General features: G+C 39.5%; 1 protein-coding gene across 1 annotated transcript in view; it reads right to left on the bottom strand.

Annotated features, from left to right (window-relative positions):
• Positions 1–1143: 1143 nt before the first annotated feature.
• The window catches only part of rgmb.L (repulsive guidance molecule BMP co-receptor b L homeolog), a 38503-nt gene continuing 14596 nt past the window's right edge, over positions 1144–25050 (bottom strand). Inside the window, exons 4-5 of the mRNA XM_018264508.2 lie at positions 12138–12646; positions 1144–2155 (exon numbers count right to left, since the gene is read on the bottom strand). Of these exons, the coding sequence (XP_018119997.2) occupies positions 1493–2155; positions 12138–12646 (1172 nt within the window). The 3' untranslated portion in view covers positions 1144–1492. The remainder of the gene's footprint in view (positions 2156–12137; positions 12647–25050) is intronic.

Here is a 25050-nt window from a genome sequence, read left to right on the forward strand (position 1 = left end):
AATATAGCAGATAACAAAGAACGATGTGTAGAGTAGAGTGCCTTTTGTTCTTAAGGCTATGGCACAAGGAGTCCTGTTCCGTCTTTAAAGTGTCACTATAACCCCTTTTTAACATGGGTGCAATGAAAAGGGCTTTTACTGAGCGTACTTTTGCCATTTATTTTAAGAAATATCTATGGTTTTTGTCCACTTGAAATGTCCCTGTAGAACAATGTTTGTTCTTGTGGCATTTATCCAGATATGGATGAGGCCAGTAGGGCGATAGGATCGGGCCAAATACCTACTGCATCCTATTATATATCCACATTTGGATAGGATTTTTTCTCTGTAACGTATTAAGTTAGGCTAAAAATGGTCATCAGGTCAACCCTTCAAAAATGTTTTTATCCCAATAACTTTGGGCAGGCAATATCTAGTGGGAGACTGAAGGGGGATGAAGATTTCTATTAAAGGAACAGTAACATCAAAAAATAAAAAGTGTTTTAAAGTAATGAAAATATAATGCAGTGTTGCCCTGCACTGGTAAAACTGCTGTTTGCTTCGGAAACACTACTATTGTTTATATAAATAAGCTGCTGTGTAGCAATGGGGGCAGCCTTTCAAAGGAGTAAAAGCTCAAGTTACACAGCAGATAGCAGATAAGCTCCGTCTGTCTAATGGTGTTATCTGTTATCCATTAGGTAACCTGTGCCATATAGCCGTTTTTCAATTTCCGCCATTGCTCCACAGCAGCTTGTTTATATGAACTATATAGTATTTCTGAAGCAAACAGATTAGTTTTACCAGTGCAGGGCAACACTACATGATATTTTCATTACGTTAAAACACTTACATTTTTTGGTGTTACTGTTCCTTTAAGTGTCTAACCAATAGTATTACATTGTGTTACCCCAATGTAACTAGAAGCCCCACTCCTTCCTTATTTATGAAATAAATTACACCCTACCTTGAAAACACCCTACCTTGAAAACTATGGAGAATCCCATTGTGCCTTTGGGACACCTATGCAGAGCCCTATGAATGCTGCTTTGGAGTTTCCATCTCAAGATGTAGAACTAAGTATACAGTACATATGCTTAAGTGAGGTAAAGGATCCCAACGGTGCTCTAGATGTGGCAGAACTGCAATGATATCGGGTACATAGGGCGTGCCTACACCTTATTTAGCAGATTCCTTCCTACACTTTTTTTTTTTTTTTTTTTTTTAAACGGTATACACATAAATATTTTATAAAAAATAAAGTGCTTTCTAACAAGTCCCAATAAAGGAACATATAACATCTCAGAAACTGAAAAAGTAAAAAAAAAAAAAAAAAAAAAAAAAGTAATACTACATCCAAGGTAAATAGAAACAAACAATATATACAGTTTCATGGGTATCCCAAGACCAACCTCCCTTCATATACACGGTATATACATATAAGATCCTATCTTTTGCTCAATATATTATAACAATATATATTTTACATTTTTGTTTATACACGTGAAAACTCCTACAAAAAAAGCAACAGCAAGCCTGCAAGCCAAAACACAAGGGCAGGCAAAGCGTGTGTGGTGCCGCAACTGCTCTTGTTTGGGAAGATTTGCCAGCGTTCCTTCCTGGGGTGTAATGTCTCCACATCCTCCCAAGCACTGAAAGCCGCTGCCGTAAAGTTTGCATCCCCAGTTGTGAGCAAGTCAAAAACACACGAGTGAAAATAGATGTGCTTGACCTGTATCTTTTCCAGACATTTCTCAATGGCGCTTTCCAGTGTGTACACCGAGGAGGCTTGAGCGGTGGTGTGGTCGCGTGTGTTGCTAGCAGTTATGGGTAAGCGCAGGTGCCCTCCCTCATCAATGCGTTCACTTGTTGGACAACCATTCACACACAGTTGTAAGTCTTGGCTTTCCTCATATGCCATTGCCAACTCTTCGGGCATGCGAACCGCTAGGGTTAAATAATTTCCAAGTTGGCGCACGATCACGGTGGTGCCAATGTATCTGGCATGCATTTCAACATGCTTTCCACCGACTCGCTCGATAATCCTTAAGGTCTTGGACTCACTGTCCCCACCACTTGTGGAGCCATCCACAAACGCTGCAGGCAGGTCGTCCGTCACAGCCTGGTACACTTTCTGGTCTGTACAGTCTTGAAATGCTTTAAATATTATAGTTATCTGGAAGAGAAAGAAAAAGGCAAATCATTATGGTTGCATTGTTGCAGTTCCGGTGAGCGTTGGATGGGGTGATATTTGTGGTGCCAGACGGAATGAGGTAGAGTTGGGGCTATAAAAATGTATAGTACAGTGTATGGGACCTTTTATCAAGAATGTTCAGGAGCTGGGGTTTTCCTGATAAGGGGTCGTTCTGTAATTTGAATCTCTATACCCTCTTAAAATAATTTAAACATTAATTAAACCCAATAGGATTTTTTTGTCTTCAATAAGATTATGTATATCTTGGTTGGTATCAAGTACAACATCCTGTTTTATTATTACAGTGAAAATGTTTTAATTATTTGATTAAAGAGGAACTATCACAAAAATGACAATTTAACACATGCTTCCTCATTGAAATAAGAAACTTTGTAAATACAATCACTTAAAAATTCTGCATCGTTTCTGAAATCATCAAGTTTATGTTCACTATTCCTCTCTCAGCATCTGTTTCTCTTCATTCTGTCTTTATGTAGCAGTCAGATAGTCTTGATAGTTAGATCCAATATATCTTATAGGGGAGGATTCCTTTCCTAGCAGATGTATTAGAGCTCACTCAAATAACTGATTCCAGTAAAAACAAAATCGAACAAATCAACTACCTTTTGCACAAATCCTGCATGTAGAGAGACGTGATTTCTGATGATTTCAATAGAGTGAGCTCTAATACATCTTTTAGGCAAAAGGAGCTCCCCTATAAGATATATTGGATCTCACGGTCTATGATTATTTCAGCATGCTGAAGCTTATATTAAATTAAAATTTTCTTGATAGTTCCCCCGTTGAAATGAAGCCTAAGAAAGACGGCCTTCTTGTAATTTGAAGCTTTGTGGAAAACGGGTTTACAGATAACAGGTCCCATACCTGTATAATGAAATGTATATCTGAATGTATACTAATAAAGTGGAAGATTTGTTAGGATTTTAGCCGTGATGCCATTGCTTGTTATATATGGGATCGACCCTTTATGCGTCACTGAAGAGCAGGAGATGTTTATAAGTAAATGGAAAATAACTGAAATCTCCCTATGTTACATTCTCCTATAAGGAAAAGCCAATTCAGTTGGTCAGAGACTTGATTTGTACAGAAATGCAGCTCAGTTACAAACCTCAAGTACAGTGGATAAAACTAGCGCAAGATTTCTCAGAACCTGTCAAAGTTAACAAAGAAGCAGCTATAATCTGAGGTTAAATGACAGGTCTGTACATTTAATAAGCACCTTAGTCAACCTGCAATCATGCCATTAGCAGGCAAATTAGGGAATCAACTTCTCTTTTAAAGCTGAGCAATTGGCCTGACAACTGCGGCTCATAAATACAAGTCGGTTAATGGGATTTCGGCGTATGAAATATGAATTGATCGTAAAAGAGAACATTGATTTGAAACATACACACGAAACCTGCTGCTTATTTCATCCATGCTCCCAAAAAACATACAGGCAAGCTAGAAATGACTGCAGCCACCCATCTGAATATTTTATGGGTCCCCCAAAGGCATGTTTCCTAAACATAAAGTGTTTCTACTCCACTGGTTTCATGGTGAACACTGCAAATCACAGCAGAACAAATAAAGGGTAACAGTACAGGTATGGGATCCATTATCTGGAACCCATTAACCAAAAAGCTCCGAAATACAGAAAGGTCGTCTCCCATAGACTCCATTTTATTCAAATAATCCAAAGTTTAAAAAATGATTTCCTTTTTCTCTGTAATAATAAAACAGTAGCTTGTACTTGATGATCCCAACTAAGATATAATTAATCCTTACTAGAAGCAAAACCAGTCTATTGGGTTTATTTAATGTTTACATGATTTTCTAGTAGAATGAAGATCCAAATTTTGGATACCTGTAATAATATTCTGACATGCACTCTCACCTATGATGACCTGCTCCTGATTCTTAATATCCTCTTTTAAACACCCTACCGCTACTGCAGAACCACAACTTGCCTATACCAGATTAGAATTTTTATAACACAGGGGAACATGATACGTTTGTAGCCTTACACAGCATTTGCTTTTAGATGGGGATCAGTGACCCCCATTTGAAAGCTGAAAAATGTCAAAAGAACTATAAAAAAAATCCATTGAAGGTCAATTGAAAAGTTGCTTAAAATTGGGCATTCTATAACATGTTAATTTAAAGGGGGTAGAAATGTTGTACATGATGTTTTGTGCTTCTGTATCAGCCCAAGGCAACCACAGTCCTTTTGCAGTAAAGATCTGTGTCTCCAAAGATGCCCCAGTAGCTCCCCATTTTCTTTTCTGCCGATTCACTGCACATACTCTGTGCTGCTGTCACTTAAGGTGGCCATAGACTCAAAGACCATAGACATCGCCAAACGAGTGGATCTTTCCCCGATATGCCACTAACGGCATGGCTATATCGGGGGTAATTCGAACGTTTGGCTGTATTCGAATGATCAAATTACGATGCGCCAAGGGGCTCCGACGGGTCGGTCGGTTAAAAATCCAACCTTCCCGATCGATATCGTGGCCAGATATCGATCGGGAAGACCCGTTGGAAGCCCCCATACACGGGCAGATAAGCTGTCAAATCGGACCAAACGACCCATATCGGCAGCTTTATCTGCCCGTGTATGGCCACCATAACTGAGCTTAAGGACCCACTCACAATATACAGTACACATAGAATAGAAACGTCACAATATAAGACTGATTAGTAATTAATACAAATAATTACTACATGGCAGAACTCAATTTTTGCATCCAGTGCAAGGTACAGAGAGCAGCAATGGCTATTTAAATGAGCACTTGCGTTCAGACCTGTAATAAATAAGGCCCTGTGTCTATTTTGCTGAATATATAAAGATGAAGAGAAAGTATACCAGATTTACACATATAGGATATATTTACCCTTTAAAATATTTTTTAAGCGCTGACCAATGAAGCACAATTCTGATGATTTTTACTCTGAGCTCCTTTCAATCTTGCTGTATCATTCAGGTAAAATAAATCTACACGAGGGTTCTTGCTCTTAACACAGCCCAATACCCATCTACCCCCTCTCCTACATCGATGTAAAAGGAAAGGCAAAGATCATAAAAAATGCAGCAGTTTTCGCATGCTTAATGCTTTTGCTCTGCAGACTAATAAATATTGAATGGCGAGGCTTTTGTCTACAAATGGCAAGTGGCAATAAACATCAGGAAACATATTGCTTGTCTGTTTCTGTGGGCAGATGCACCTAAATGAAATGGGGAGAGGAAGTGCTACATGATACTTTTGCGGCCTACAGCTTTAACGGAAGCACAGAAACCTCCATAGCCTTAAGGAAGGTCACAGAACTTTAAGATGACTTTCCTTTTAAGCACTTTTTGAAGATGAATAGAATTTGAGGTAAAATCCAGTCATGCCCATTTAGTTCAACCTTTTACCCAAATACATTTTTCCCAACTTCTAATATATAATCATATAATACACAAAAGCCATGAATATCCTGTAAATTATATCCTTATAAACAGTGAGTTCTGATGTCATCAGTTATAAACGGTGAGTTCTGATGTCATTTCTGTCACATGACTCACTGAAATGTGTATTACAATAAATAAAGTACCCCCAGTTGTAAAATATGAGGATATTAGAAGTTACCGAGGAGTTCCATGACCTGTATAAAAACACTCGGCCTTCGGCCTCGTGATTTTATATGGTCATGAAACTCCTCGGTAACTTATAATATCCTTATATTTTACAAGAGGGGGTACTTTATTCACTATATAATCCAAATTTTTCCTTTTTCTCTGTAATAATAAAACAGTAGCTTGTACTTGATCCAAACTAAGATATAATGAATCCTTATTGGAAACAAAACCAGACTATTAGGTTTATTTAATGTTTACATAAATTTCTAATAGACTTAAGGTATGAAGATCCAAAGTACAGAAAGATCCGTTATCCGGAAAACCCCAGGTCCCAAGGATTCTGGATAACAGGTCCCATATCTGTATATACTTAAAATAATAACAACCCCTTACTCAAAAATGCTGATCTATACTTATCAAACTGATGCCTGTTAAGGGCAGAGACACACGGTCAGATTCGGGGAGATTAGTCGCCCGGCTACAATGAAAATCGACGGCGGGTTGGCACTCGGAGCGCTTCGTTTTCCGAAGTTGCCTCACGAGGAAACTTCGTGTGACTTCGGAAAACGAAGTGCTCGGTTTGTCATCCCGCTGGAGATTTTCATTCTAGCCGGCGGGAAGGAAATTTGGGGAGATTATTCGCCCCGAAGAAGAGGAGATTTGTCGCCGGGCGACTAATTTCCCCGAATCTGACCATGTCTCTGCCCTACAGCTTTATGGGTAGTGATAGTTTGTCGCCCAAGAAAAATTGCCTTTCGGGCAGGCAAAAAAAACACAACCGAAAATACCTATGCACTGCAGAACACTCGAATCACCATGACAATGCCAGGAGAAATGCTTTATTGTGAAAATACTCCCTTCCGCAGTGTGATTTTAGATACAGCAATTCCTGTTGTATGCTATGGATGGGTATTTCTAGGCATTTTGTTGCCTGTCCCAAAGGAGATTAAGCATTGGTGACAAAAAGACTCACTTGCTATTAAAGGGGAACATTCACGAAAATGAAAATTTAATATAAGCTTCTTCATTTTGAAATAAGAAACTTTCTAAATACAATCAATTAGAAATTCTGTAGTGTTTCTGAAATAATCAAGTTTATGTTCACTATTCCTCTCTCAGCATCTGTTACTCTTCATTCTGTCTTCATGCAGCTGTTTGGTGTCAGATGAATGATCGAAAATATCTTTCCCTTTCCTAGCAGATGTATTAGAGCTCACTCAAATAACTGATTCCAGTACAAATAAAATCTAACAAAATAACTGCTTTTGCACAAATTCTGCATGTAGAGAGACATGATGTCTGGGGATTTTAATAGAGTGAGCTCTAATACATGTTCTAGGCAAAAGGAACCCCCCTATAAGATATATTGGATCATTCATCTGACACCCAGCTGCCGAATGAAGAGAACAGATGCTAAGAGAGGAATAGTGAAGATAAACTTGATTATTTCAGAAACGATACAGAATATTTATTTGATTGTATTTAGAAAGATTCTTCTACTGCAAGGTAAATGTCTACTGCAGGCTATAGGCGGTTTCTATGGCTTTAACCGCAAAATGGGCACAGGCAATTGTCATGAAATGTTTTCCTGAAAAGGCAAATGTGCTTTTTTTTAGGCAAGTATTATGTCAATTTCCATGTGCCAGTGGTTTCAAACTATTTCTTGACTGTAATAAGAAGTAATTTGTGATGTAATTTGTGGAACCACAGTGTGCCCCATCAGCCTTGGGCAGCTGCTAATGAGTCCTTGCATGCCAAACACAAGCAAAATAATAGAAATGTTTCATGAAACAGTCATCCCTTGCTTGGTGCCCAACACAAATCGGCCGGTAAGCAGGCAACTGCTGTGACTCTGAATGGCTAGGAAAGCAGAAAGGTGGGGGGTTGAACATGGCTGCTGCGTCACGCTGCTCCTACTATAGAATACTTTGCCTTTGAAGAAGGCCAGAAGTTATTTATTGGTGCCTGTGAGGGAAGCTTGAGACATGCCGGTCCAGCAAGTCATTAACTAAGAGGAAATGACTTCTCCATCTGGCCATTATTATCATATTGGATAAATGATCAACAAATTTCAAGGAATGTCTTCTATCTGCAATTGCCTACACATTAACAGGAGGGGTTGGGATGCCAGCTGCAGTGAGTCTATGATCCATGGCATCCCCAGATGATTAGAAAAGCCCATTTTCTGCAATTAGATGAATTAAGCAGGACATCTGTTCATACTTTGTTATACGCATTTGGAGCCCTGCAATCAGTCTTCCCAGCACAAGATTTAAGGTCCCACTGCATGTTTCTGGCATTTTCCACGCCACAATACGACTGATTGTAACTAAAACAAAACTGTTGATAGCTTTTCAGCTGTCAAATACATAAATGTCCTTTACACTGGAACTAACTTTTCAACGGTGAAAGTGTATATATTGCCATTTTTATTTCTGTATGCTAGCAATGATATATTTAGAAAATAACTGATTTGAATGTCTATGAGAATTCAAACGCAACGGCTTCGTAAATCCATGACAAAGTGGCCAGATAAAGTCCCTCTTTCACGGCAGTCTGTGCAAACAATTAACTTGTTGGACTTTTGCCTTTTTTCAACCGAAAATAACTATATGTGAGGCAATCAGGACTGCTCCCTCTATAGCTGTTTGTTGACAGTGTCTTGAGATCCACTGATCACCAACTAAAGTCTACTGGTAGATCCCGCTCTACCTTTAGGGCACCCCTGCTCTATCGGAACAAACCAATATACTAGTATATGATCCGTTATGCGCAAACCCGTTGTCCAGAAAGCTCCGAATTATAGCAAGGTCATCTCCCACACTCTCAATTTTAATCAAATAATTCAAAATTTAAGAATGTTCTCTGTAATAACAAAACACTACCTCATACTTGATCATCCTTATTCGTGTGAAAACAATCCTACTTGGTTTATTTAATGTTTACCTGAGTTTTAGCAGACTTAAGGTATGGAGATCCAAATTACGAAACTACCCCTTATCTGTAAAACACAAGGTATTCTCTGCCATGCCAGGGCAGCAGCCTTACAATGTGGTCGAGTGGCATTACACACTGGTGTATATGTGGCTATTGCTTAGGGTAAATTAATTATTTGCAGCTTACAAACTTTGCAAGTATCATCTGCATCATCATGCTTTTAGGATCTTACTGCCATCTTTCCCAGTTGGTAAGACTTTTGTTAACTACGTTTGTATTTAATTCTCTGGGACAAGCCCCAAAATCCAAAGTGCCAGTTTCTAAAAATCACCATATTTGTACTTGCAATACAGGTATGGGATCCATTATCTGGAAACCGGTTATCCAGAAAGCTCCAAATTAAGGAAAGGCCATCTCCCACAGACTCCATTTTATCCAAATTTTTAAAAATGATTTCCTTTTTCTCTGTAATAATAGATTTTTTTAATACAATATAATTAATCCTTACTGTAAGCAAAACCAGTATTATTTTTTTTGTAATGTTTAAATGATTTTCTAGTAGACTTAAGGTATGAAGATCCAAATTATGGAAAGATCCGTTGTCCGGAAAACCCCAGGTCTCGAGCATTCTGGATAACAAGTCCCATACCTGTATAATATAACACGGATGGGAATGCTTAAATACTATAAATGCACACATACCAAGGGCCTTTAGAATAACGTATTGTACCTCATGTTCAGCCATAAGCCATATCCACAACCTGAAATATGCCATAAAGAACTCATTGTAACAATGTTTCTCTTTGTTCAGTGCAATGCATAAGGAAGCCATGGCAGACAGATGCCCCACAGTTTACACATGACACACACCTTGCAAGGGCTGGATGCCCACTAAGCATGAATGCAGCATTCATAGCCTACAAAGAGACTTTAATAAAAATGCATGTTATTAGCTGGCACCAAACCCAAACCCTTTACTACCAGAGAGACGTGCAACACATTTCAGAGTTGCTGCATAACGTATTCCAGGGTTTAAAGGTTCAGATTTTTCGCTAGTTATGCTCTTGCAGCCTGTCAGGTATGATCATGTCAGCACCGGTACCACTTAATAAAGTACTGACTGGCTGCTGGGCACAGGTTAGAGTGAGAGTGCTGGGCACAAGTTAGAACGCAGGGTGCTGGGCACAGGTTAGAACGCAGGGTGCTGGGCACAGGTTAGAGTGAGTGTTCTGGGCACAGGTTAGAGAGCAGGGTGCTGGGCACAAGTCAGAGTGCTGGGCACAGGTTAGAGTGCAGGGTGCTGGGCACAGGTTAGAGCGCAGAGTGCCGTGCACAGGCTACAGCGCAGGGTGCTGAGCAGGGGATACCAATTTCTTTCCAAAATATAGAGCTGAAGCATTTCTTTAAAGTGATTCTTATCAAAGTCAGTGGTGGGGCAATTCCCAGCATCAATCTAAGTATGAACTTCTTTCTTTGATGACTAAATTTCTCTCTCCTTTCTGCCTCACTCTCACATTTACTGCAGCAAAACCTACAAAAAAAGGTCACCCCCTTTTCTTAGTTATTATTGGACATTTTGGATGCTATTTCATGCCTATAAGGGAAGATATATGCAAAGATTAGGAGAGATTTAGTCTTCTTCGGGCGACTAATCTCCCCGAAAAGCCTTCCCACCGGCTAGAATCTAAATCGTCGGCGGGATGGCACTCGGAGCACTTTGTTTTCTGAAGTTTCCTCGTGAGGCAACTTCGGAAAACGAATCGATACGAGTGCCATACCGTCGGCAATTTAGATTCTAGCTAAAGGGAAGGGGAGATTAGTCGCCCGAAGAAGAGGCGATTTGTCGCCCGGCGACTAAATCTCCCCGAATCTTTACATGTGTCTCTGCCCTAAGGCTGAATATTCAGCCAACAAATGAGTAAACAGCCCCCACCACACACATGGTTACCCTTCTAAACACACCTCCCCCAGTGCATTCACTCACACCCTCACAAAGGCAGTAAGCAACATATACAAACATATAGGCATATTGACACTCACACCAATACAGAGTGGCTTATTCATTAAACTGGCTGTTCTAGGCTGCAACTCTCCCCCCTCCATGTTTCAGTCACAGGGGAGCAGTCATTCACTAGCTGTTCCCTGCTGCTGCCCCTCCTCCTCCTCCTCTCCTAAAAATCTCATGAAAAACTGGAAATAATTTGCAGACATGCAGTTTTACACATTGTACAACCTGGACCTGGAAAGCGAAATCTCATGGTGACTGAAAAACAATATCACATACCAAAGAATGTCCAATAGCTGACTTAAAAGTAAATAGAAAATAAACTGTACTTTGCATGTGTTTGGGCTGGCTGTGACCACATTGGTCACAATGCCCTTGCTATAAAATACAGATTTTGTATATATATGAATGGAAACCTGTGGCCAATAAAACCACCTGCCTGACTGATCAAGCTGAGTGAACACATAGGCAAAGGTTTTCTCATCTGGAACCACGATGGCCGGCACCAGTAATCCTTCATATTCCAGCATAGATTTATGATACATTTATGTACAAAATGTGAGAAGGTCTTTGGAGCTGCCTGTGGTCTATTTATACCACAATTCAGATGGCAACACTTCCAGTGGTGTCTTTACTTATCCCAGGGTCATAAGCTGACACTACCTTATGACTTCTTGTTAGAGGAGTACTGCACAGTAAATTTTAAAAAAATGTAGTTCTAAAGGAGGTGATAAAAATGATAAGATGGGCCTGCCCAATCAATATCTGGCTGAAAATCGTCTAGATATAAATCAGACAGTTTTAAAAATCCTGTCGGCCAAGGACTGTGTTGGCTCGTTGATGTGGTTCTCACCCAGAGCCTCCATTTTGCCATCGTTGTGATCTAAATGTTTGGCCTTCGGGCAAAACAGCTAGATCGGCCTGATATCACGGTGAGCCAGTAACAGCTTGTCTAAAACTGAAAAATAAATGGTTAACTGAAGATAACTACACATTCAACATTTTACACACATTGACTAGTGGCTAGGTACGAAGACTCCTTTGTCACTTACGCAGTACCCACTTTAATGCCACAGTGCAAAAAGCACAGATCTTTTGATGACTATTATAGTGGTGATAATAAGTCTGACTAGACATTATTGTAGTGCAGTGAGTTCTTTAACAGATTTCATTGAATATTAATTTGGCAGTTATTGTGCAGATGAAGTAATATCTCTTGCACTTTCTACTTAGATGGTTGTGAATCTATTACAAAAGCACCAAGATATCATTTGTATACTGACAAGAATTAGTGCCAGTTATTTTGAAGTTGGGACATAAAATATAAACATGGAGTTAATTGCCTTTAACACTTGAGGATATACATCATCTCAGGCCTTAAACACTTAAGGCACCATTACCTTGTTAGTTGCAGTAGCACTAGACCCAGGAACCACTGGCACATTGGTCACTTGCACAGACAAATAGTTGTTGTCTATTAATGGCCAAGCACCTTCCACTTTGCATGTCTGAAAATGATCTTGGAAAGTTCTCAGATGTGGATCTCCGAACAAGCCACAGAATAGATAATTGGGCTGAGTATGATCCCCTGATCGTAGTATCCTTTCAGTCGCCCTGCTGTGGTAGTTACAAGCGTCGATAGTAAATTCAGGGTTTGTTGATGATGTGGGGCCATCCTTTGAGCAATTTCTTTGACTCATGAGGTCACTAATACCTAACACAGCAGAATGGTAAACTAAGTTTCCACGACATGCTTTAGAAGTTCTCTGCGTGCAGGCTGCATATGCCCTCAAGGCCTTACAAAATTCCGAATCAAAACCATCACTGCCAGTATTCAGATGTGAAGTAAGAGAAACAAAGTCTGTTGTGCACTTTTGGATGCGACACTGAGTTTGCTGTTGGCAATATGCTGTGGAAAAAAAAAGAAATTGTAAACATTCTGGAAATGGATAAACATTTTCAGTGGCATGATACATTACTAGCCAGTGATTAGCTTACAAAGCAATACATTAAGCAAACTGTAAATCAACTTGCACCTAGAATTGCATACAACAAGCACATCTGGGAACCCTGCTGATTGAGGGAGAAGCTGTCTCCAGTACGTGACACATTTCTTGCTGAGGTGAAAGGTTAAGTCCTGTTGGAGGGGCATATTTTGACCAGAATGGTGTGCCTCTCAAGTGGAAAATAGCAGCCAGTTTACTGTTAGGAAAAACTGAATAAAGTACTTCAACTATTTGCAGTATACCTTAATGGGGAAATAATGGGGAACTAAAACCCTATGTATCATAAGCCTCTATAGAAATAGATTATACAAAACAGTGATTTATATATCAGCTGTTTTATGTAAAGATTTTTTTTATGATCAATATATTTTTTCTAATAGTTTTCACCATTCAATCATCCCATACTGAAACACTGGCATTTTAGGTCTGTATTTAGTTTTATAGATAGCACTGTGCTCACACACAAACCAAGGGAACACATACATGTTAGGTTACATCGGCCAATGAATAGACAGAGCTGTGTCTGTGACTCCCACACTTCTCTCTGCGCTATTTCCTGTCAGGTGAACAGTGACACAAAACATCACAAAATGGTGGCTCAAAGTAAAGAGCACTATATACGGATATATGTATGCCAATTGACTAAGTGCCTTTGTTAGGTCACTTATTAGGATACACGTTTTCACTTAGGATGTACAGATCTCCTTTAAAGGAAAACTATACCCCCAAAATGAATATTTAAGCAACAGAACTATGTCTGTTCATTGGCTCATGTGACCTAACATGTTTGGTATGTTTGTGTGCACCATGAATCCTACGATCCCAGGGGCGGCCCTTATTTTTTAAAATGACAATCTTCTATTTAGGATTCCCCAATGGCACATACAAGTCTATTAATATGAAAATGGTTTATTTACATGAAGCAGGGTTTTACACATGAGCCGTTTTATGCAATCTTATTTTATAGAGACCTACATTGTTCGGGGGTATAGTTTTCCTTTAAACTCTTCTGTGGAGATAGCAAATCCAAGCAGAAACACATTCCATAAGTAGTTATGCAATACAGATATGTATCCATGTTCCTTTAAAAACACTGATTACTGTCTGAAAAAAACTTTTCCAAAGGTGTAAAAAAAAATGTGCCTAAAGTTGTTGATTATGAAAAGCAATGACTTGTTTTACTGGAGTCTATAAATGGGATGTGACTTCAGTAAGGCAGCACCCACTTATATGCATGAACACAAATATACAGATACATAGTGCAGTAAAACATAGGCTATTATGTTTTAGCCAACATGTACTGGAAAATAAAATGATTTTTAATCCTAATTACCAAGAGCATGCCTTTACTTTTACATGAGGGGTTGGTTCCCCAAGACACAATTATTTCATCAGGTGGGGACGCTTCGATGGATGTTAGAAGAAACGGATATTCTGCACACCCTACACTAACAAAAGCCTGCATTCTATTTATCCTTTTAGCTTCACTCTTTGATGTCATAACACCAACTCCTAAGAACAGAGGAGGAGACTTTGTCATGCACTGTCACACACCAAAAAGATACCAAGCATAACTGCACTCATACATGTCCTACTGGCCTTTGTTTCCCTTGTGGGGTGGATACATGATTGAGTCTGTATGGGTGATGAAGAGTTGGTGTGTGGCGTTCATCTACACGGCGGGTGACAGGCGCTGGAAACTGTACAAATGTGCATATGCATTAAAACTCAGAGGCTCCCAATATCTTTGGTTTTTTAGGCAGGGATTTTCATGTTTATAAAGAGCATACAACAACAGGGCTTTTGCTACTGTCTGTCCTGGAAAGTGAATAATTATAAATTACAGTTTACAATCCCACTTGGTGTTAAGAGCCTTTGACATGGAGATAGGGAAGGGATAAGTGCAGTAAACTGCCAAGTCAACCGCTCTTAGCAGATAATGGAAGCAGCCATAATAAATTAGAAAATGCAATATGATGGCCCTTTATTTGTTCAAAGGGAAAGTTAACCCTAAATGCAACTTTTATGTACACAGCATTAATCATAACAATTTGCAGGTAAGAGGGGGTTATGCTACTACTGAAACAACAAACTGGAGAGCAAATGTTAATATTAAATAACTTTGTATTGGGCGGGGTTACAAATAATTCTGCACCTATCCCGTTTACAATTTGCTTCACCATCTGGTTTGCTGCATAACTTGAGAATTACTAAGATAAACAGTATGGCAGCCCTCAATTATAAGCAAATTTGTTTTCAGAAAAAAAAAAAATACAGCTGCGAATAAGAGGGGGGGGGGTCACAGTTCTCTATAGCAGACACAACAGCACAAATCCCTGACTAATCACTCTCTACACCCCACAAAAATACATCTGCTGCACGTAGGTTTTGTAGCCATTACTTTGGCCACCCTGATGTTACTTTACAGCTTGGGAAGAACTGCCAAGAAAACACAGGTGGTAAGTTAATATTCCAAACCTTGTATATACAAAAAAATACAGCTCAGATTTCAGACTATGTAGAATAGGAGTCTAGTTCCACAGTGCAGGAAGACAGAGGAATGCTGCTCAGAAAAGCCTGGAGCAACCCACATTTCAAACCTATCAACAGCAATAGAAGGTTTCCCAAAAAGACACGTAGCCCCACACTAGCACAACTTTCTGGAGAAATACGATGGCTCTGAAAAGGCAAACAGATCATTCAAGAATTACGTTTTATTTAGTCAAAAGGGCATGTCTATACATTTAAAATTCCTTCCAAGTTGGAGTGGAGTTAGGCTGAGTGGGTTCACTATTCTCTTTATCCAGGCTGTCTCTTTCCCATTCCCATGCTCGTTGCCATGAGTGTCTAGTTCCCCAAGCTAGTTTATTGTGAGAGTATTACAACACATTAAGAGCAAAGTAGTGACATCTGAATGGTAAAATCTACACAAAAAAAGTTGTAATAACTAGGGAAATCCATATAATCTGCTTTGATCTATGGGAAATAATAACCACAAAATAAAATGGAAGGGGCAGTGTAGCTTAAGGTGTTCATACATAGAACAGTCCTCTACAGTATCCACCCATCGCTTACAGGCCAAACGGACAGATATTGAATGAAGGGGCCAAACACAATATGGCCACCTATCTATTGATCCATTTGTTCAACAGCCCAACTGATTCTGACAGCAGAAGGTTTAGAGGAGATCGGAATTCCTTTTCACTTCCCTATCTGCCGAGGTACTGCCCAACATCGTAATTCAGCAGATTACATTTTACATTTATTCTGTCCAATCAACGAAAAGATATCTATGGTGCATCCGGATTGTCCAACCATTATACACATACAGAAAATCTTATGAAACGAAGTCAGTAACAATTCATAGCTATGTATATGGCTAGGGCGGGATGCAGATATTTCAAGTGTAGCATACAGACCACTAATAATGGAAAGCCACTTCTAAAGCACTGGATTTGATTAAGTGCAGGGCCCCCTTACCAGCTTTGCACAACAAAATCTGTATGTGTATAAGTGTGCCACCTTGATAAACTAAAGCAACTAAATAAATGTGTTCTGCTACAGTCATACAAAAGAACAATAACAAAAAAGAATGAGTTTAGTAAAAACACAACCAGTTTCAAAACCTGTAACCATCATCACAAACATTCTGATAACTTTGGCACTAAGATTTCTCAACGTCTGGTGTAGCCTAATTGAAGTATTTTGCAAGACCCATTGAAAAAGATAGCTGACCTGCAGTTAAGTTGCTGATCTCAAATTCTCATAATTCCCAGACAGTCAAGAACAAGTCTGGATGATGGAAGCTGTACTGTATCATCATGTGTGGCATGCACCCAAAAATATCCAATAGTCTTGAATTTAAAATGATAATGCACTCTTTGGGTTAGAGAGGAAGCCTGAAGAAATAACACTTGTCAGAATGCCAAATGGATGAGAAGTAAAAACAGTTGGGGATCTTGCCAAGAAAGGCCATGAAGTGTATTCGCAAGCAGTCTGTGCTCCGTCGGATCTGGAACCGCATGCACTGCTCTGCTGAAAAACAAAGCCTCTCTCAGGCATTTGGATAAATCTGCAGAACACTCATGACCTGGGGGTCTATAAAAATGCAGAAAACCCTTTTAACTGGGAGTCTGTGATTTAACGGGTTCCCACACAGCTATGAAGAATACTATGAAGAATATTTACTGGTAGTACTCTTAAACTCAGGGTATAAAGCCACACTTGAATTAGCTGCTTTTATTAAGGGGCAGCAATTTACTCACAAACAGCTTACATTTTAAAAGAGGGACCATTGTAGTTACTGCAGCAAGTAGCAATGGTAACAGAAATCCAATGGGGGCTGGATAAATACATGGGCAAATGGAGTTGCAATTCCAGGATCCTTAGCAAGTACATGACCTAACATCAGATGTCAGTTTCCTATACCAGTATGGTTTTGGACTGTGGGAGGAAACCAGAGCACCCATAAGAAATCCACTCTAACATATGGAGAACATACAACTGCAGAGCACCTACTGATTCTTAAGAGCTTAGATACATTTTAGTAACAGAGTTTATTACATTATAATTGGTTCATTCAATTCAAGTAATGATTGATGCTGGGAGAAATCCAATTTCCCTGTAGGATTCCGGAAACCATTTCCTTTTCTCTTTGATGTTAAACTGTCCTTTGCCCCTGTTATTTCCTTTTCTAAATCAAAATGTCTTTCTTGAAACTTGTCTTTCAAGTTCAGAATTATAAAGATAATCCATTGTTGTTGATATCTATATGTCCCATAACTCCTACATGGTATAATTCAGAGTGATTACCAGAACACTGCTGACCATCTGAAGGACAGCGGGCAAGAACAGTCTTCCAAACCATAGTTATGATCTTCAGAGTTAGTTCCCCAGACACTGTTCGTATATTCAAGTCATGTAAAACCTTGGACAACACTGACTTAGATAAGATTGCCAGTCAACGGGCCAAGTAATTGGACTGTGTTAACAGGCCATATATTTGACTGGCCGAACTACAATAATCATAGGCTTTGTAGTTGCTCACTTGGAGGGAATGCAACTCCTTGTGGTCAGTTTTAATTTGACTGGAGGTGAAACACTATCTCTATGTTTGGTTTATGGATTGGGATAAAGTCTTATCAATTTAAATATTAAGTGATTGAAAGACGCATTTTAAGGGACAGTATTTTGATCGCCACTATGAAATTGTCTAGTGTGCCTCTGTCTAAGTCAGCAGTACTGCTTCCTGAGATTCTTAAACACTGTGGAATATAATTTGGCCACACACACACAGCATTGGAATCAGATAATGGAAGTGATGTGTATTCCACCCCAGGCTGTGCCTGCCACCCTAGTGCCTACCTCTATCTCTGAGTGCCAATAAGAATAGGCCGGATATAAATACCATTCATTATTTCACACAAAGTGCTTTTAGAATGGTGCGGCCTGCCCAGTAATTATATTATTTTCTTCAGGTTGTGATCATTACTGGAAAAGTGGATTCCTCTCTTACAGGCTGTGTAGCATTTCTTTGCTCTCAGGCATTACTAGAAACACTATACATTACATTAAAACCACGGTTCTATAAATAAATACATTATAGTCAACTGCAAGGCACTTCGGTAACACTGAGGGATCATTATCTATAACCTTTGGCTCTTTCAAAAGCACCCATCAGGCCCAGTTTTAGGGTTGGACAGAAGCATCAGAGTCCTTGGGGGGATAATAATGTGTATATACAACAACATAGGGCATATTATTTAACAGCTGTTAAAGGAGAACTAAACCAAGCTATCAACCAGGCACATGTGTTCTAGAATGCCTTGTTGTGCTTTTTTATTTGTGGATGTGCAGAGGCATTTGTATAGGGGAGCAGGCTCATATAATTTTGATCTTATTTATACTCAGAATTGAATAATTTAAAAATCACACACAATTCTTATATGACTAAAGTATTTTTCAAACTATACGTTTTTATTCAGCCAGTAAAACCTTTATCCATACCTATGAATACTGCTGTAGCAAAGAGAAGTACCAGAATAAGTGCAAAACTGGATTTGTGAGCATCCAAAATTATTGAAGATGGGCTCTCTTTAAAAAATGGCAAATTTTCCTTTTGGCATGGGACTTGCCTATCTACACAATCATGAAAGCTGTAAGTCTAATTCTAGGATAAATGGATTTTCCAAATATAAATTGATTAAAAAATGTTGCACCAACAGCAGTTTTTGCTGGTCATTTTTGATTGTATTGCTCTGCAGCTTTCTGGGGCCCAATATCAGGAAACATGGTATGGAAGCCGTGCTAACATCTTGTGATTCAGGGCTGCAAACGCACCCCAAGCTAATCATCACCTTTGATTCACTTTGAAGCAGAGCAGATTTTAATGTAATAAAAGTCACAAAGTTTGCACCAGGTCTAGTAACCCTAAGCAACCAACAGATACTTATGGCTTGCCTGCTTGAAAGCAAACATCTAAAGATCTGATGCAGTTACTTTTAAATCTGCAATATAAAGTAAATGTAAAACAATTTAAAAAACATGGCAGTCATTATGTGAACAAAACACTGAAGAGTAGCTTACACGGGGGGGGGGGGGGACAAAAAATGCCCATCTGTGCACAGGCCACAGGATGTAGATTCGCCTTTAACAAGCGCATAAGAAACCAGTGAAACGTGAAAATTTCCCCCAAGAGAGAAACTCTGTATAAATGTTGACACTCGCACACGAAAGTGATAGTTATAAAACCTAATCCTGCCCCACATTTACTTTTGCTGAGTGATAAATATACATATATAGTATATCAGCTACATGCTTGTTGCATTGAATCCATGTGTAGCCATATAATAGATATTCAGGCTTTGTTGATCAGATTTAGATTACCCCGATTCAACCTCCTTTTTTTTCCAGCTAATCGCTGCAGGAATTATTCAAGGCAGTGATCTCGAACAAAAGCACCTCTCAGTCTCCCAACCCAATACAAACTGTTCAAATTAGTCACAAGCCACAAATACTAGGATTTGATGCAAAGGTCAAATCACATATGTGGACTCTGCGTGTTAGGAAAAAAAATCAGAATTATGAGTTCAGACCTCTAACAATGAGCCCTTACTCCAATGCACAGCCAGGGTGGCAAGCAATTAAGCCTCTCCAGCAGCAGAAACATCTCAAGAAAGTAAAACGAACACTTTCCATTTATTTCCACATAGCACAGAACCACATTCCTGCAAACCCTGAACGTATAAATGTAATATATTTAGCCTTATATCAGATTTTGATATGTATCTCAGTATGTCATTTAATTAATGCAAGATGATTTACATGCATTGCTAGCAAAATGGTCAACTACCAAAAATTACAAGCATCAGAGCAATATAATTAAAGGATTAAAACAAATATATAATTGTGTGTGTTTCTAGTGCTGCCATACACTTTATCCCAGTAGTACAGGAATGGAAACAGTTATCCGGAAACCCGTTATCCAGAAAGCTCTGAATTACAGAAAGGCCGTCTCCCATAGACTCCATTTTATCCAAATTATCCACATTTTTTAAAATGATTTACTTTTTCTCTGGAATTATAAAACAGTAACTTATACTTGATCCAAACTAAGATATAATGAATTATTATTTAAAGCAAAACCAGTCATTTGTGTTTATTCAATGTTTCCACAGTGTTCTAGTAGACATATGGTATAAGGTATGAAGATCCAAATTACGGAAAGATCCCTTTTCTGGAAAACACCAGGTCCCGAGCATTTCAGATAACAGGTTCTATACCTGTATTCGCTTTTCTTTGTTTTCCAAACAAGGAAACTCCTGCCCCCCCCCCCGAGAGCTGTATCAGTATTATTATAATTTATTATTAACATGCATTTTAAGAGCGCCAACATATTGAGCAGCGCTGTATTGCTAGATCTATTACAGCTATGGGACCGGTTATCTAGAATGCTCGGGACCTGGGGTTTTCCAGATAAGGGATCTTTCTGTAATTTGGATCTCCATACCTTACGGCTGGTGGCACATGGTAATATTTGGGGGAGATTAGTCGCCCAGCGAAAACCTCCTCTTCTTTGGGCGACTAATCTCCCCAAATGCCTTCCCTGACAAGAATTCAAATCGCCTGTGGGATGGTATACTTATCGATTCATTTTCTGACGTCGCCTGAACTTGCCTCACGAGGAAACTTCGGCGACTTCGGAAAAACTAAGCAATATGTATGCTACCCGCTGGGGAATCACATTCTTGCTTGTAAGAAGGCATTTCGGGGAGATGAGTTGCTGGAAGAAGAGGAGATTTGTTGCTGGCTGACTAATCTCCCCCAAATGTTACCATTTGCCACCAGCCTAAGATTACTTAGAAATAATTTAAACATTAATAAAACGTTATGGGTTTGTTTTTCCTCCAATAAGAATGCAGCATATCTTAGTTGGAATCTAGTTCAATGTACTGTTTTATTATTACGGAGTAAAAGGAAATAATTTTTAAAAATGTTGAGTTATTTGATTATAATGGCGTAAATGGGAGATTATCTTCCCATAATTCGGAGCTTTCTGGATGACAGATCCCATACCTGCATTAAGCTCCCCATAGACGCGACAATTCTTCTTGCCGAACGACCGATTTTAGGGAAGTCTGACCAATCCTTCGAAATTATCATGCGGTTAGTGGGATTCGAGCGATCGTACATTTTACGATTTTTCGGCCAATTAATTGATCGGCCAGGTCAAAAAATCTTTGTCGTTCCCAGTGCAATCCATCTATGTTTGCAGGGCCAAGCAGGCAGTTCCCCTTTGTTTTCCTGGCAAATTGGTCTTTTTAGATGATGGTAAATTCGTTCCGAGAAAATCGTGGTCTCACGATGAGGATCTGATCTTTTAAAAATCTCAACATCTATGGCCAGCTTTACGTAAATGTTTAATACCCTTGTATTATTATTTCCCAAGTATTGCGAGCTGAGGTGGGGGGCCAGTAACTACTGGTTATTCCCCTTCTCGCCAGCTAGTTTCCAGACTTATAACTGGTGAGTAATGTCACTTTAAATAAAAGCTACCTTATAAAAACAGGGGTAGGGCCCATAAGGGTTCCCCTAAATCAAGCTCTTATGATTAGTACTTTTGAGTAACTATGCCTTTAAACAGGCTGAGTGTTTCGGTTACATGCTGTTTCATCAGTTTCCGCAGGGCTCCTGGGACTATTTCATGTACGTCTTTTGTGTATTGCACCATATTATGGCACCAAGAAACACTGCAGGGCTTTGAAAATAAAAGCATGTCAGAATGTACATCTGCCACAATAAAGGCAAATATGGTCATGCCAGTACTAACTAGTTGGAGACTAACAGGGGAAGGGTTACTATGACATAACACTCATGGGTCAATCTGACTGATTCGACAGGAGATTTATTCTCCAACCTGCACCTGGCACAGAGCTTGCCAATAAAAAAAACATTGCATCATGCACCCTAAAGCATTCATGGATTCTATTGGGAAATCTACAGGTGAGGCAGAATGATCTAAATGTTACGATGGTTTGTGCACCCAGCTTACAGGACCTGCGACAAAGATATAGTCACAGCAATATGATCATGGGCTTAGCCGAATTACAGCAACACAGTGATGCCTTGCTATGACTTCATGCCAACTTGCCCATGTAGCAGCAGTAAAGACCTGGACTACATTTGCAGTTAACTAGATGTCAAATTCTGCTTGTGTTTCAATCACGTCAGTTTATTTTAGTCAAACGACAAGTCAAAAATGTGCAATGGAAAGAACTAGAATGTTCTACTGCCAGATGAGAGTAAAGGTGGCCATACACGGATAGATCCGCTCGTTTGGCGATGTCGCCAAACGAGCGGATCTCCCTCCGATATGCCCACCTTGAGGTGGGCAATATCAGGCTGATCCGATCGTGGGCCCTAGGGCCCAACGATTGGATCCTTCACGTTCGCAAACGGGCGGTCGGATCGCGGGACCGCATCAACGAACAGATGCGGCCGCGATCCGACGGGATTTTTAACCCCATCCGATCGAGATCTGGCCGACTTTCGGCCAGATCTCGATCGGGGAAGCCCGTCGGGGGCCCCCATACACAGGCCAATAAGCTGCCGACTCGGTCTGTCGGCAGCTTTTATCGGCCCGTGTATGGCCACCTTAAGGAAGGCAGTCCTGTAAGAACTCACATTATAGAACCACTTTATTCCTTATAAATGAATAAGGTATGAGAGAAAATCTTTTTACTGGCAAAAAGTAAAAATCTAATATACCACTTAACTTTGAGTTGAGTGGCATACTTAATAAGGCTTGTTATTTGGGACATGAAAGATATGGCACTTATTAATTGGAATGCCATGGGCCTAGGGTTTTCCAGGTAGAATCTTTCTATAATCTGGATCACTATACCACATAGGGGTCTTTAAGATAACGTTTACTAATAGAATGGCCAATTCTAAGCAATTTTCCCATTGGTATTCATTATTTATTTTCTATTTATTTTTTCAATTATTTACCTTCTTCTTCTGACTCCTTCCAGCTTTCAGATGGGGGTCACCTCAAAACAAATGTTCTGCAAGGCTACATATTTATTGTTATTGCTACTTTTTATTACTCAACTTTCTATTAAAGCCCTCCCCTGTTCATAGCCAAGACTCCTATTCAAATAAATGCATTTTTGCAATGCAATTTGGACCCTAGCAACCAGATTGCTGAAATTTAAAACTGGAGAGCTGCTGAATAAAAAGCTTAATGAAAAATTACAGGCTTGGAAGCAAGTTTTAATTGCTTAAAAACTAAGTATAGTTCCAAGTAGAGCCTTTAGGCTGCCAGTCCACATATGGGCTACCAAATAACCAATTGCAGCCCTTATTTGGCACCCCAAGGGGTATTTTCATGCGTGTGTTGCTCCCCAACTCTTTTTATATTTGAATGTGGCTCATGGGTAAAAAAAGGTTGGGGATCCCTGCTCTACATCATACTAAAAGTTAACTTGAAGGTAAACAACTCCTTTAAGGCTACAAAAAAAACATAACCTTATGGAGCTTCGTTACCATCACTACAATGTATTATTGTTTTACTATTACAAAGTAAAATTAAATTATTAAAAATAAGAATGGTTTGCTTACATAGTGCTTTATAGAAGATGTCAGTCCTGTATTTTAGAACTTTTTGGATAATGGGTTTCCGGAAACTAGATCTCATACCTGTATATCAATTTATTTTATAGACTGATGGAAATCAGAACTGTCTGGAACACTATATTTCTAAAATAGACTCATGACTTGTGCTACTTCCCACCAAAGCACCATTACATTTTTAATTCTCCTAGGGATCTCTTTCTAGATGTATGTGAAGTATAGTAACAGGTATGGGACCTTTTATCCAGAATGCTTGGGCCTGGGGTGTATTCTTTGCATGTGCTACACCAGGGAAAGGCAAGGGATGGCTGGAAGAAGATAAGGGAGCAGTGGTCTAATGGAAATTGCCCTGGGGCAGAACATAAGCGAGCCAATTGCGGTTAGACCTCTCTAGACCACATTGGTAGCCGACTTAAAGTGGCCTTACACAGACTGACCTGAATGGTACGCAGAAGGATGAATTTAGTATTCGCCATACTTAAAGCTAAATAGTTTCTGTAAGTGTAACGGCTCAGCTTAATAAAAGATGCAACCACAAATACATGTTTAAGGCTGCATTCACACAGACAATTAGTCTGTAATACAATGGTGCCTTAAGAAGCCATTCACATACATCCGGAACTGCATGTGGATGTTTTTCTGTTCCAGGGACATGTCTGAGTCTGGAAGGAACCTGTTCACAGTTTATTAAACAGAAGAAGAAGAAAAAACGTGTGACGTTAGTGCGAGTCATTTCCTATAGAAAACAGGAGGCATGATGGGAAACAATATAAATAAAGAAATGAATACAGACAAGAAAGTTGATGAGACTTGGCCCCAATAGAATCCTATAATACAGAACTGCCATGGGGAGCTGTGTGCTGTGTCACTATGAGAAAAACTGCTCTTGAGAACACAATTTCCCCCCAAGAGTTAATTTCTCCTGAATCCAATCCACAGCTAAAGCAGCACAAGGCTCTTTTCTCCTTGTAGGAGCTGGAAATCTGATCTCCATCAACTTTCTGCAAACGCCAGGAAAGGAATGAAGGCAAAGAAAAGACATCTGGATCCCCACATACCATATACAGAACAGCACGGGGTTAACTCTTTTCATTCCGGTGACAAAAATAGAAAACGAATTCCGGTTAAAGAATTATTTTTAAAAGCAGTTAGTACACCTTGTATCGTAGCAGTG

This window comes from Xenopus laevis, chromosome 1L (assembly GCF_017654675.1).
Source record: "Xenopus laevis strain J_2021 chromosome 1L, Xenopus_laevis_v10.1, whole genome shotgun sequence".
Classification (NCBI taxonomy): Eukaryota; Metazoa; Chordata; class Amphibia; order Anura; family Pipidae; genus Xenopus; species Xenopus laevis.